At 36.5% G+C, this 14,841-nt stretch overlaps 1 protein-coding gene across 5 annotated transcripts in view; it reads right to left on the reverse strand.

Annotated features, from left to right (window-relative positions):
* The window catches only part of LOC124443082 (unconventional myosin-IXa-like), a 40,700-nt gene extending 26,334 nt beyond the window's left edge, over window positions 1–14,366 (reverse strand). For 2 of the 5 annotated variants that reach the window (XM_046993610.1, XM_046993607.1), the window contains exons 1-13: window positions 13,983–14,366; window positions 12,019–13,107; window positions 9,230–9,324; window positions 7,788–7,850; window positions 7,122–7,221; window positions 6,510–6,610; window positions 5,416–5,470; window positions 4,709–4,789; window positions 3,564–3,653; window positions 2,269–2,337; window positions 1,539–1,586; window positions 951–1,085; window positions 374–495 (exon numbers count right to left, since the gene is read on the reverse strand). In XM_046993610.1, the coding sequence (XP_046849566.1) occupies window positions 374–495; window positions 951–1,085; window positions 1,539–1,586; window positions 2,269–2,337; window positions 3,564–3,653; window positions 4,709–4,789; window positions 5,416–5,470; window positions 6,510–6,610; window positions 7,122–7,221; window positions 7,788–7,850; window positions 9,230–9,324; window positions 12,019–12,903 (1,844 nt within the window). In that variant the 5' untranslated portion in view covers window positions 12,904–13,107; window positions 13,983–14,366. The remainder of the gene's footprint in view (window positions 1–373; window positions 496–950; window positions 1,086–1,538; window positions 1,587–2,268; window positions 2,338–3,563; window positions 3,654–4,708; window positions 4,790–5,415; window positions 5,471–6,509; window positions 6,611–7,121; window positions 7,222–7,787; window positions 7,851–9,229; window positions 9,325–12,018; window positions 13,108–13,982) is intronic. The other 3 variants (XM_046993609.1, XM_046993611.1, XM_046993608.1) reach the window with 2 other exon arrangements.
* Window positions 14,367–14,841: the final 475 nt, after the last annotated feature.

Consider the following 14,841-nt stretch of genomic DNA (forward strand, 5'->3'; position numbering starts at 1 on the left):
TTGAAAAGATTGGCACTAGTTGAATTGATAGCTACATTTTGGCGGGAAGTAGCCGTCCAGTTATTTTGTATTATTTCTTTCAATGTTCGAAAGTTGAGCACTTTTAACTCGAAATGGAAGAAAGAAGGTTGAAAATAAATTACCGTATGTGGTTTTTATGTTTTTAGAAAGCCAGATAGAAACACTTGCTTAGTTGCTCTGGGTTAAAGCTTTACAATGTACGTTATAAGATCTATAAGATCACTGGCTTGTGTTCAAACTCTCAAATCTCAAAACTGTTCCTCGTGTTTAAATCAGGTCATTCAAATCGGAAAAAGCCAAAAAGTTGTGTTTATTTGTTCCCTTTATTTTATACATAATTGTCCTCACATACCCGGATTCTTCATCCAGTAGTTGAAAGAGACCAGTGGGTTTTCCATGAATGAGATCAAGACAAGATGAGTTATCCACATAATAAACGTCCGACCAATCGATTCCTTCTTGTTTATATTCATCCTAAAGTATCAAAAATAAGAAAACTATAATAGAAAACTAAAAAGAGCGAGAGTAAAGCTACGACGTCAAATATTAAATTGATAAACTACCCAAGACTACAATCTTCGAAAGATTGTTTTATCGTTAATATAACATGATTGACAAAGATTATTTGTTTGTTATTGTTACACCTAAGTACATCACAACAACGCGATGCTGTTATGCATGAGATTAAGATTTGAAAAAAACTACCACAACTGTTTAGCATCGTAGTATATAGCTCATTTTGTTGTTGTTGCCGACAATGATTATCTTGTTACTAAACCTGAGTACATCACAACAGCGTGATGTTCTTATCTATGATCTTAAGGTTTGAAAGAAACAAGAACTGTGTTTCATATTGTCATATTGCCAATTTGGTAAAACATCAAAGCCATAGAGCAAGAATTATAATACATAAAAAGTTCTGTTCCTACCTGCTCCATGCGAAATATATGATGATTAAAATAGAACTGGAGTTTTTCATTCGCATAATTGATACAAAATTGTTCAAAACCATTCTGTTCAAACACTTCGAAACCAAAGATATCAAGAACACCAATGGCATTGCCCTAGATAAAAAAAAAGGGTGAGGTTTTCGATCATAAAAGCAGGGATGAAGTGCAGTGCACTGAAAGAAGAATTTGGGTTGTCAATCCATTAATATTACAAGGATTTTAGTCGGGGGAAGAGGGGCACACGAGCCAAGAGTGTTGTGGGTCAGCGATTGAGGACTAAGGAAATTAGGAAATGTTAAGACCACGCATACAACAAGAATGCTCGCGTGATCAAGTCAAATCAAGTAAAAAAAATTTGGGTGGGAAAAATTTATGGGAGGGGGGAGGAGTGAGCTGGTAAGGAAGTGACGTAAGACAAAGTAAGAGTCTGCGTTTTAAAGGGCGGTCTGATAAGTGCAGCCATCGAAGGTTGGGAAGAAAGTTGAAATATTGCCCAGAAAAACTCAGTTTAAAATACATGTACCACAATTCTTGTAGATTAATAAACAATCAGCAATTCATCACTACCTTTAAATCATGTTTTTCCGTGTATTTCATCGCCAAAGTATGATTGACCTTTGAAAGAGACGAAAAAGTTGTTAACATAAAAACGCTGTAGCAAAAGAGATCTGTATGAAATATTTATTCATGCAAAACATGTTGAGAAAGAATTGAGATGCGGGGAAGAAAGCTAGAGACGCCATCATAATATTTAGACTGATATAAACAGGTCATTCAAAATTCAAACATTCCTTGCCAATTCGTACAACCAAAATCAGTAGAATCATACAAGTATTCTATTGCGAATGCTTTAATTTGATTGGCTAAACTACTCGCGACTTAATTTTCAATGTACAGCGAGAAGCGAAGCAATAGATAGCGAGCAGCTAAAAAAAACATGTCTGCCGACACTGTCATCTCGCGTTTTACTCAGGTTTCCGACAATAAACTTGATTGTTTACTTCAAAATGCAATTCTAGAGACTAAAGTCGCCAACAAATATTCAATCAACGTAATAACGAATTATTTATTGAGAAAGGGTCGTTCGATTTTTGATATTAATGTCAACAACAACAAACGCATAAAACAAAAAGAATTAAGAAAAACTATAGCAACCCTTTTCTTTATGAATATTAGTATGATTCTACTAAACAATTAGATTACTCGCTCTCACTTTCCATGATGAGATTCAGGCTAAGCCCTCATCAACTATCAACTCGTAGAAACCTCAAGCTCCTCTTAGAAACTAGGTCAATACCTGAAGTACAATCCAATCGAAGAGGGCGCCATAAAGAGCCTTGGCTAAGGCATCTCTTGTATCGACGGCCTGGGACGAGATCAACAAACATATCAATTAAGTTCAGCGCAATTGTGACAAATAGAAATAATTAAGTGCGACGTTTATATTTTAAATGACTCTTTCTCTCAAGGAAACCTAGCTACTAGCCTAAGCTAGCCACTACTAAGGAAACCTAGCTACTACTAAGGAAACCTAGTTTCTACTAAGGAAACCTAGCTATTACTAAGGAAACCTAGCAACTACTAAGGAAACCTAGTTTCTACTAAGGAAACCTAGCTACTATTAAGGAAACCTAGCTTCTACTAAGGAAACCTAGCTACTACTAAGGAAACCTAGCTACTACTAAGGAAACCTAGCTACTACTAAGGAAACCTAGCTACTACTTAGCTACTACTAAGGAAACCTAGCTACTACTAACTCTACTACTAAGGAAACCTAGCTACTACTAAGCCTAGCTACTACTAAGCCTAGCTAATACTACCTAGCTACTAGAAACCTAGCTACTACTACCTAGCTACTAAGGAAACCTAAACCTAGCTACTACTAACTAGCTAGGAAACCTAGCTACTACTAAGCATAGCTACTACTAAAGAGCTACTACTACCTAGCTACTACTAAGGAAACCTAGCTACTACTAAGGAAACCTAGCTACTACTCCTAGCTACTACTAAAGGCTACTACTAACCCTAGCTACTACTAACGGCTACTACTTAGCTACTACTTAGCTACTACTAAGGAAACCTAGCTACTACTAAAGGCTACTACTACCTAGCTACTACTAAGGAAACCTAGCTACTAACTTAGCTAGGAAACCTACTAAAGAAACCTAGCTACTACTAATGAAACCTAGCTACTACTAAGGAAACCTACTAAGGAAACCTAGCTACTACTAACGAAACCTAGCTACTACTAACGAAACCTAGCTACTACTAAAGAAACCTAGCTACTACTAAGGAAACCTAGCTACTACTAACGAAACCTAGCTACTACTAACGAAACCTAGCTACTACTAACGAAACCTAGCTACTACTAAGGAAACCTAGCTTCTACTAAGGAAGCCTAGTTACTACCAAAGCGCAAAAAATGCCAACAAAATACCAGAAAACTAGTTTGTATGTCTAGTTTAAGAGAAAACCTGTCCAGCCTAATGAACTTCCCAATCCTACTGCTAACCCTTAGTTTAACATACATACATCTTCCAGTATGTCCAACTTATTCATTGCTTTACAAGCTTAATGTCAACCCATACCCACCTCTTCCAACTTATATGACATCACAATTTGTTCCGTTCTAGCTTTCTTCTTTCTTGACGTTAAAACGGAAACAAACTTCTCTTTTTTCAACTGGACAAACGAAAAAAATGAAGCACGTGTGAGAAAAAAAAAACAAAAAAAAATAAAGTAAACAATCGGATGGCATACGTTGCGAGAAAACTTGCAATATTTTGATCGCTTACATTTCAGAACAAAGGATGCAAGGAGCACCACATCGACAAATATAATGGGAACAATGGGGGATACAATACTACATCACAAAGTTTATTGGGAACAACTGGGGACATAATACTACAAAGATAAATATTACTGTAACTGCGTAAAAGCACTATTGATAAAACGCATTTAATAAATACGACAAGTTTTTTTGAAATAAACATGCTTCAACATTTCATGATGCCATCTTCAGTATGTAAGAAAGAGTATTATGTATGTGATATATATATATTAGAGTAATATGATACAATGATACAATTTATACAATTACGAGTAGATTATAATTAAAATCATCGACACTGCAGATACAACATTCGCACTCAAAATCAAAGAAGCACTTCACATTAACAAAACTAACACTAATCTCAACGTTCAAGTTTTTCGTTTTAACACTATATGCAGCCTGTAAATAAACTCATCATTAAATTATAACCACTATTTCATTGTAATATTTATATTTATAATCTACTCGTAACATGTTTGTAAATGTATATCGTCCAGGTTGGTATAGTCCTAAGAAGGACTGTTTTTGTTGTTGTTGACTGACGTTTCGACAACCTTAGCGGTAATCATCTTCAGAGTCAAAAAAAACTCGCAATTGTTATATAAAACGCCATAAAATATATGTTTGCACCCTTGAAATAAAATACATGGAACGCTACCTCAAGCAAATAATTGAAGACAAATTTTACACCCAGACACGCGAGATTACACCCAAACTTGCGTGTGTAGTGTTTCGAGATTCTCTCGCGGAGTGAAAATTGATTGAACTACACACGCGTGTCTGGGTGTAATCTCGCGTGTGTGGGTGTAAGATTTGGCTTCAAAAAATTTTCAGGCTTTTCTATTGCAGGTAGCGTTCCATGTATTTTAGTTGCTGGTTGCGTTAATGGCTTGCACTGACGTACCATCAGTAAATTGGAGATTATGCTAACCACACCATCGTCATCTTTATCTTTCAACGTCACAGCGTCATCAAACCCGTGTTTCTAAAGGAAAACCAAGGAAAGTTTTATTCAACACACTAAATGTGTCGTAACCACATTATGATAAACGATAAAATCTTTTACTGAAAACATGTTACAACTGGGCTATGAGCCATCTTCAATGCAATGAATAGATCGTTTGAAGTGTTGATATCCGCTTCTGTTTTTGGGTGTCTTGACGGTCAGTTTTTCAGAGGATCGTAAATCGGTATATGAAGAAAGATTATATGGAAAATTTTTACACGATTTACCACGTGAATATAATGGGAAAATTTCCTTGAAAATTTACCATCCTTTGTAAAGCTGATAGGGAACATCATGAAACACAAACCTGATTATTGTACCTGACTTACATCATATTTCTACTAATATATCACAGAATGTAGCTAAAGCATTAAATCGCACTAAAGATGTCTCAAACATGTTTGCAATAAAAAAATTCTGACGTTTACTTCAATTGTTGGTTTTCATCTTGAGCCGTTAAATTCACACGGAACTAATTACGCAATTTACTATCCGTTCAAATCAAACTGATAACATTGATATAAGCGTTCCAGTTTCAATATCACCAGCCAAAACAGATAGCAATTGACCCATTTTATACCATATTGTACCAGTTAGACACTCACCCGGACAAATTCAACGTTACCCATCCACAACACGGCGGAGAGCACTCGAAATATTCTACAAATAAAAAAAATAATAATGACTTAATTTGAACGTAGCAGCATCAACCCTAATTTAAAACAGCAACTTATGTACCACAATGGTGGTTGAAGATGGCGGACATCAATCACCATGCATAACTTTAAGATGAATACTGCACCAATCCAATTGCAAAACAGCTATAGTAACCTGAGCAAATGATATTAAGGGGGTGTTTACATGAATCCGGAATGATTTTCGATCCGGAATGAACTCATTCCACTTTAAAAGAAATCCTACTGCATGTTTACATGAATCCGGAATGAGTTACAACTCCATCGGGATGGAGTTCATTCCTATTTTCATCCCGGATAGAAATTTCATTCCGGATCGAAATTTAGTTTTAATCTCATGTAAACACGAAATGAGTTTCATTCTGGAATGATATTGTGATTAATGACAAAGCACGCATGTGCCATGGGTATTGTCTTCTGGCAAATTGAAGCTCGTAAGCAAATAAAGAGGCTAAATGGGCTAAAATGAGTGCGAAGAAAAACAACAATTAGTTTTATGCAAGTGTTAAACTGTATTAACGCAGGAGAAACAGGAAAAAAAAGGGTTGCTATAATGTTTATGTTCGCCATCTTCAAATTTCAAAATTCCCGCAAAATACCAATCCTTGTGTTGATTTCCCATGTAAACACGGATTGACATCACGTTTTGATCGGGATTGAAAGTCATTCTGGATTCATGTAAACACCCCTAAGTATAATGTATAAACGGAAAATCTAACGACAGCTTGAGTTCTGCCGTCTTGATCTATGATTGTGGCGGACGTTTTTAAGATGATCTGCGCATGTCCTCGAGTGTCAATTCCTTAATCACTTCAGGAGCAGGATGAACGTAATTTGGGTACTAACAGTGCAAGCACATTACGTATGATATACGCAGGGAGACCTTGCTACGAAGATATTATTATCATAGTTTGTCAATCTGGAATCGTTCCTAGCAAACAAGTGAGTTAGCTGGACAACGCATATCGCGGGCGCAAGATGATTCTACGATCAATCTAACTTACTTTCGCTGAGTATCACTGGAGAATCCAACCATATCCATTGACTGTTTTAGTCGAAGGAACTCGTACGCCTCGTCGACACCATCCATATCAAAACATCCGGACTATACAACAATAATCAAACAATCACTTTTCATCGATTAGTTCGAAAATATGTTATTTAAAATATCAACCAAGGCTATCCGGAATTTCGGCTACCACTGCTTTATCATCAAAGTAGTTTTGCTGTAACCAAAACTGGTTTCTCTCGAGAGATTTTATTTATAGTAACTTGAGTATGCCAATGCAGAAAAACCTAGTAATATATTCAAAATGCGCCAGAAAGACAGTGTTTTTGTCACTCTCAAATTGACTGAAATTGACTGATAAAACTTTTTTTAACACGTCTGAAATAGCGAAATTTATCTTGATGATAAAGCAAGGCTCAAAACAGCGGCCGAAATATTTTCGATCAAGATGATCGGGGAAGTACATGTCAGCTTTATTGAAAATATCGACAACATGAAAAATAAGAAAATCCGCAATTATAACCAATCAGTGCAAATCACAATTATAAATCAACCAGTGACCTTACTACTCCAAACTATTCCTGAGTTTAAAAGCTTTATCCCTAACCTGGTTTAAATAGCAAAATTCTTCAGGATTTCTAAGATGGAACTCTTGAGCTTCAACCTCATTGGCTCCAGCGAGGAGATAATAGAACACGTGATAATTCCTAAGAAGAAAAATTAACAGTGTTTTCACAAGGATATTAAACATCCTCTCAATCAGTGGTCGATTCCTAATAAGCTTGGGAACTACAATGGAGAGGTTACAGTAGTGTGAATGTGGAGTGGTGAGTGTAGAATGTGGGGTGCAGACTGTGGACTGTGCAGTGCGTAAAATGTGTGGAGTGGGGAATGTGGACTGTGGACTGTAATGTGGTTGGGGAATGTGAGATGTGTGTGTGTGTGTGGAGTGTGTGGAATGTGGATTGTGGAATGTGGACTGTGATGGAATGTGGACTGTATGGAATGTGTGTGGATGGAATGTGGAATGTGGAATGGAACATGGACTGTGGATTGGAGAATGTGGAATGGATGAACTGTGGACTGCGAATGGTGAGATGTGGAGTGGAAATGTGTGTGAAATGATAACTGGATTCCTCTAGTAAAAAAGCTTTGTTTGGCCATGTGTGAAAAGATTGGGACTAGTTAAATAGCTGGCGTGGAAGGATTGGGACTAGATTAAGTCTTCCAGTTATATTCAGTTCAATGGGTGACATAGGAATACGCTGAATACCTTTCACCCGTGGCTTGGGTGACAATTCGAGATTTCTCGAGAAGATATTTTCGCAAGATGGCCCTGGAATGGAAAATTGATATAAGTAGCCATATCAGTTCTTGAAAACAATAGGTAGTAAGGGAAGAGACATGGTTTGTTTGACTCAGTATACACTCCTATGCCACCAGAGCATTGCTATCGGAGCAGTTTAAATTTTCTAGAAACACAAATGAATGGACTGGATCCAAGAAATTCATAAAAATTTCCTTCAAACCATTGCTCTTTAAAATTGCCTTAATCAGGGTTAGTTAAATAACTTCTTTTAATAGTTAAATGGATTTTAAGAAAATATGCAACATATTTTATAGGACGAAAATGTTATCTTCGTAAGCTTTTTGAGCCTACAGTAGAGGTAGATTACCCCCTGCACCGGATGTGAAAACAAGGAAACGCAGTTTTACTTTCTAAACGTTTTCTTTTATCATTCGTTAAATCCCCTATACGGAATTTTTTGTAGTGCAAATATTGACGAAGATTCGCTATAAAGTGTTTTTTAGTATAATAAAATCTATATCTTCGTTGCATTTGTTCTCCTTTTTACGTCACATCCGGTGCAGAGTCACCTACTTTCTAGACCCGAAATGCACACGAAGATGAAATTTTCGTCCAATGAAATATCTTGCAAATGTTCTTAAAATCCAATCAAATATGCAAAGAAGTTTTTTTCCTGACCCCAATGTAGAAAAGCAAAAATGTCGTGAAAAACGAAATCGGTATAGGGTAAACACAGCCTAAAATATTGTTTAGGTGCCTATTAAAAAAACTGTGCTACTTATTTTCCCGACCCCGATTTAGAAAAGCAAAAATGTCGTGAAGAACGAAATCAGGTATAGTGTAAACACAGCGTTTTAAACAGAAATAAACGCCACATTGCATAATGGGTTGCTGCAAATTTATAAATTTTTAGTTTCTTGACAACTTTTGGATGAAATCACTATGCAGGAACTCTATCTGGTTGATGTGACATATCACCAACTATAAGTAATAATTTACGCAATCAATTTGACGTCACTTTCGTCAAAAGTCGGACATTGACAATGATTACGGTTATCTTTTTTCTTGAGTCGTCGTCAATTAAGTCTTCAAAAAAGTTCTGCTCAAAGAAAACATTGATTTTAATAGCAAAAGAGGTTTCGTTTCATATAAACATTCTACTCTAATGGGGCGTCGGGACATATGTGTCCCATCCACGAAACACGGTGAGACTCAACTGAAAAGCAAGCCTTTAAAATCAAATATTAGTATTTCGATTTTCTTGAGTCGTGCGTCGAAGATTATTTTCGTACAATTACTTCGCCAATGCAAAAATTTTTTTTAGACAAACGTAGACGTAGATTGAAATTTTTAAAAATTTATACGAGCACTTAAACTGCGGCATATAAATTTTACAAGCAACTCACCCTGAAACTGTACCATCCTCTCGAAACTTCACTTCAGTAAACTTTCCAAATCTACTCGAGTTGTTATTGCTGCTCGTTTTTGCATTTCCAAAAGCCTGAAAATAATTACACAAGAATATAAGCGTGTAAAAAGAGAGTTTAGTCGCATGAGTCCGGTGAAGCTTGTTTAGCTTTTGGCAGGAAAATACCCTTGATCAAATATCGGACCTCATAAAAAATTGTTCGTTTGTATATGCCTTGTTTGCTATCGCAATCAGGCGCCATGGAAAAGCAATGGCGTCATTCTTTCTTAATCTGCAGCCATTTTGTTGAAGGACAACGATAGTCAAAGATAACACGGAAAACGAAATATATCTGACATATCTTTATAAGCAACGGAAGTAAGCTTTTTGAAAGCAAAGAGTTACATATTAGCCGAATATAAAGAAAAGACCTCTTTATTGCTTGCAAAATTGTTGTTTCCTTGTATATGCATGCACAACTGCTCGCTTAAGTAAGCATGTTTTGAAGTTCGCTAAAAACGTTCTTTATTGAATTTGGTAAAAATTCGAAAAATTTAGAAAGTTCTCCAAACCACATGAAGACTTCACATCAACACTCGTGATTGCCGACGATAAAAACCTCGACTTATCGCAAAAAAAAAACGCTATCACAATTGAAATAAAAAAATCAAACATCCTTTCTCAAATCAACTCTCGACAGGAGAAGGAAATAGACATTTCCTTCACTAGTACTTGAGGCAATAAAATATTCTAATTAGCAAACAAAACGTCTTTGATGTCTCTCGAACGCAAGTCATGCTTATTATTAGACAAGAATTCAAGTTTACGGGTTTTTGGCTAAAACATTCATGGCATGCGCATAACAATCAGTTTGCTCAAAAATATACACATATTAAAACTGCATTCCCGCGCGCTTGAATAAAATTGAAGTTCTCCAACAATGAGCCACACTCTACATATATATACTCTGTGTAACCGCACATCATATGTCCCAATGCATATCAATTTCACGTAAACTTGAAATTCTGGACGTAATATTATGAGATAGCCATGTGTGTGTGTGTGTGGGGGGGGGGTGTAAAACCGACAGTTTACAAGAAGAGAACATCAATACGTTCAAGTCCAATATTCTATAAAGCTACATTTAACTTAAGCTGAACTTTTGACAACTTTTTTTCACATTAAAACCAATCATAGTTCTGAGCCAAACTTTCTTTTTTAAGGAGTGTTGATGATGGTATAAGAAAACCAAGGGTTGGATTTTATTTGTGGCAATCTACTTTTATTTTTAACTTAGACAAAAGGTGGAGACTGGTTAAATTTGTCTACACTCCACCCTGAAAATTATCTGTGATCACATGTTCGGTACAGTTAGCATAAAGTGGCAAAACCAGTTTGCAAGTTTGTTTGTGCAATGTAAATTTCACAGGAAGTAAACAAAGAAAAAGTTATATAGCACTACCAAACTTGTTGGCTGGCTTCACCACTGAAAAATACATCTATGATTACAATAATTAAGCAAATCTAATGATTCTATGGTATTTTGTAACATCATGCATTGCCAGATGCTGCTTGAGTATTTATTTGCCCAACCCCCCTATATACACCATGCTTGCAGTGAAGAAATCCCCCATTGCACAATGGGAACTTTATTATATTATGCTTCTCTTTATTATATTGACCAACCATGGATTTTTTAAATCCATACAAAATCATTAATATCAATGCCTAAGCAACCAGTAACAAAGTTATTCAAAATCCACTACAAAACAGTTATTCAAAACATTTTGAGAAACATGCTACAACGAGTCGCTACATATAAGGAAGCGGTTACCATTAACTCAGTAGGGTTTAAAATATAACTAAGCAGTTTGGGAGTTTGAGCAGATGAACAGTGGGCTCAGGTTTTTCAGTTCTTCAAAATTTACAAAACCACACACAGAGAAAAACTTAATTTTCAACATCAAAGACTTCATAACAAAATTTGAAATTTCAAAATATTGTTGCAGCAAACAGTGTAATACGTAGTTCAATTATTTAGCTTTTAATATTAGTGCGCTAGTTTCTAAATATTTTTTATGCATATAAATCATTTATATGCATAAAAAATGCTGATTTATAATAAATGAGAATTTTGTTTCCATTTAAAGCTGCAAATTAGCAATTTTCTTACACACTGAGCTGTAAAAACCGATACTGCAGACCGCCATTGTTTATGTTCAATAAATGTCATAACTTTTTGCTTCTGTCAGAGATTTGACGCATTAAGCTTTGTTAAAAACAATAGCACGGAGCAAAGCCTCGATTTCTTAGACGACGTTTGAAAATATGCATTGAAAAAGTTGTTACGTTCGTATGATTTATTCGAGCTCGGCATCGTTTCGAAATGCGTCAAATTTCGAAAAAAAGGAGCAAATTAAGTATTATTAAAATTGTTTTGAATATATCGCTGCAATTGTCACGAAAATGATCTCTAATTGCCACATCATGTTCGTGGATAAATAATTCACATCATTAGCCAGTGTGGCATAGTTGAAATCATGATTCAATAACAAAACACGAAATTACATTCCAAAGGATAAACGTCAACAAAACTTTCCCTCTGTATAAACACGATATCTTCGGCAATCCTCAAGCAAACAAACAACTGGGACGGAAACGAGGCACATATATCAATCCATCTTTAGGTCATTTTTCGTGCAAACTACCGAAATACGGCGCTACGATGGCAAGATAATTATAGACCGGAAGCGAAGGCAGTGCAACAAATAAGTACGTAAACATTACCTCGAGCACTGGTCCAGCACCCAAAATAGTTTTTTCAACTGATGTATTCTCCAGGCCCGATTTATGACTGAGAGCTGTCAAATGATGGAGCAGTAACTTCGTGCTCTCTGTTTTCCCACTGCCACTTTCCCCAGAAATGACAACACATTGATTGCGTTTTTCCTTGAGCATATTCTGAAAGGCCTCGTCTGCGATGGCGAAAATGTGCGGCTGCATTTCGCCAAGACGTTTATTCTGATAGGCATTGATGTATTTCGGATTATAAATCGGAAAGAACTTGTACGGGTTAACCGCTATTAGTATTTCGCCGACATAAGTGTATATTTTACCACGTTCAAAGCGCTCGAAAAGTTTCTCCAGTAAGCTGTTCTCGTTCAAGTCGGGCAATCGGCACAAGTCGTCATCATCCACGTTCGCGTACACATCAAATTGAAAACCACCACCTCTAACCGACTCGTGACAGTCCATCCAACCATAGGTCAAACGATTCACAATATTACGTGCGCCCTGACGTTCCCGTAGAAATAGCCGAAACGCATTTCCAATGGCACCCATTCGCCGCCATGATTGTGTCACCTTTACTGGATTGTCACTGAACGATAGAACACGCTCGCTCGTTTCACTTACAACTATTTTCTCTTCGTCCTCCTCAGATTCCTCGTCCGGCAACGAAGGGGTACCTCGAGCCGACTGGTCATTGTGAACGCAAACCTCGACAAGTTCATATTTCTCGGGAGGTTCCTGTATTTCCAACTCCACCAAAACTAATTTCAACACTTTACGCGTCGTGACGTATTCTGAAACTTTTAATTCTATCGACTGCAAACCTGGTGCAATGTGCCCAGGAAATATTCTCAACGATACAAACACTCCCGCGTTCGACATTTTTCCTACGATTCTGTTTATTTATGGCAGGAGATTTTTTTCCACCGCATTTATTTGATATATAAAAGGCCGTACTTTCTAACTGGAATTTACGTTGTGTTCGATCGCATTGTGACGGCAAATTTTCATTCTTTGAAGATTCCATTCGCGCATGAAAAGTCCTCGTATGCACCTTTGAAGATATTCATGTTCAACTGTAGTGGCCTAAATGAAGTTAAATAACATCACATTCGATACAATCAACTTCCGACGTTATGAAAATCATTTGCAACTTTCCCCTTCGATCGAACGTATATCAAGTATAAAATAGTAGCAAATTAAGGTTATGGATGACTTCGTCGCGCTAAGAATCGCCCCTAATCTACACATGAATCCTGGAAGGCACAAGAGAAACCGAAAATGCACAGATATGTAGGAAATCAGAGAAGATTTTTGCCTTTGGAATGAAAATAACAACTATCGTCGTCGGAAGTGTTTTATTATAACAAATGTCCATAAAATTGAAAGCGGTTTCTTAATTCATACATGCAAGCCACCATTTTGCCAAACAAGGCGATGTACAATCATCTAAACACACTTTAGAAGCAAAACACTGTAAACATATACAAAATATGTCTGTGTGTCAGACATGAAGCGAAGTGCATTGAAATGCTTCAACTATTGTTATCAATAATTTACTTCTGCCGACTGAAGATTTTAAAATTTTCTAACCAAATATGTAATTAAAAAAATAAATACGAGCGACTGATTTGAGCAAGCATCTACAAATATCATTCACTATTTGCTAAGACTTGGTTTTTATCTCAAAATGCCACAAATATTTGATATGCAGTTAAACATCACAAGTGCCTTTTCATATCATATTCACATCAAGAATTGTCGACAATGGCATTGCTCAAACGAACTAGAACTATCGGCCGCAGAATTAAACTAAAATCATGTCAAAGCGATATCTTGTTCCGCCTTTACGTTCACATGTTCATTCAACTTCATACTTGACAAACCATTAAAAGACCGAAGGTATTTCAGACATGCCTACAAAATAACAGACGACGGTAAAAGACGATAAGAACACATACCGTTTCAAGCATTTATTTCCCTCCAATGGACAAGAACATTCTTTAATACGATAGAAGAACGTCACTTCTATCCTATATTTTTCAAGACAGAACGAATCTCTATTAAACAAATGTATATTGAACTTTTAACAACAGCAGACGAATGGCCTAAATCGGTCAACTACAGCATAGTCACTGCTTCCGGTCGGCTGAAAACACTCGCAATACGAGGCCGTCACGCGTGTTTGTCTCTCGTGATGTTACACGAAGAAGTAGATCAGTGGGCATTACCATAACAGATTCACAAGGTGAATTGGTGCTTTCACTTTCACAGATACCAAAAATTAAAGATTAAGCACAACGGTGCATATTGAAATTCTAATAATGTGGCTATTCCGAAGTTATGCCAATTTATCAGCTGAGCTTGTAAAAAAATGTGAAAACTAAACACTAATTAGAAAAGTACAACGTCATTTTATTTTAAATAAAGTAAAAGAGAATCAACAGAACCTATTTCATCTATTTGCTGTCTATATACACGCCACATATAATTTCAGTCAATACAGCAATGCCGTCACTGATTTCATCTTCCATATGGAAAGGGTCGTTTTAAAACAAAAAAAAAACAACAAAAAAGTCATTATATTGAACTGTTTATTCCCGCGAAAAATTTTTTTGTTTTTCTATCCTTGTCATACGTAATTCTCGTCCCGACAAGCGATAATTCTGTGTTGTACAAATTGCGACTATGACCGGAATCCTTACCCTATCCCAAACCCCAAGCCCATCTATATTGCTTGGAGATTGGATTGGGAACTTGCAGGGGGAATCACAACCTCGGCGGCTTGTGGGCCCGTTTCTCGTTCTTGCCATTAATAAC

This window comes from Xenia sp. Carnegie-2017, unplaced genomic scaffold, assembly GCF_021976095.1.
Source record: "Xenia sp. Carnegie-2017 unplaced genomic scaffold, XeniaSp_v1 HiC_scaffold_20, whole genome shotgun sequence".
In the NCBI taxonomy this organism is placed as follows: Eukaryota; Metazoa; Cnidaria; class Anthozoa; order Malacalcyonacea; family Xeniidae; genus Xenia; species Xenia sp. Carnegie-2017.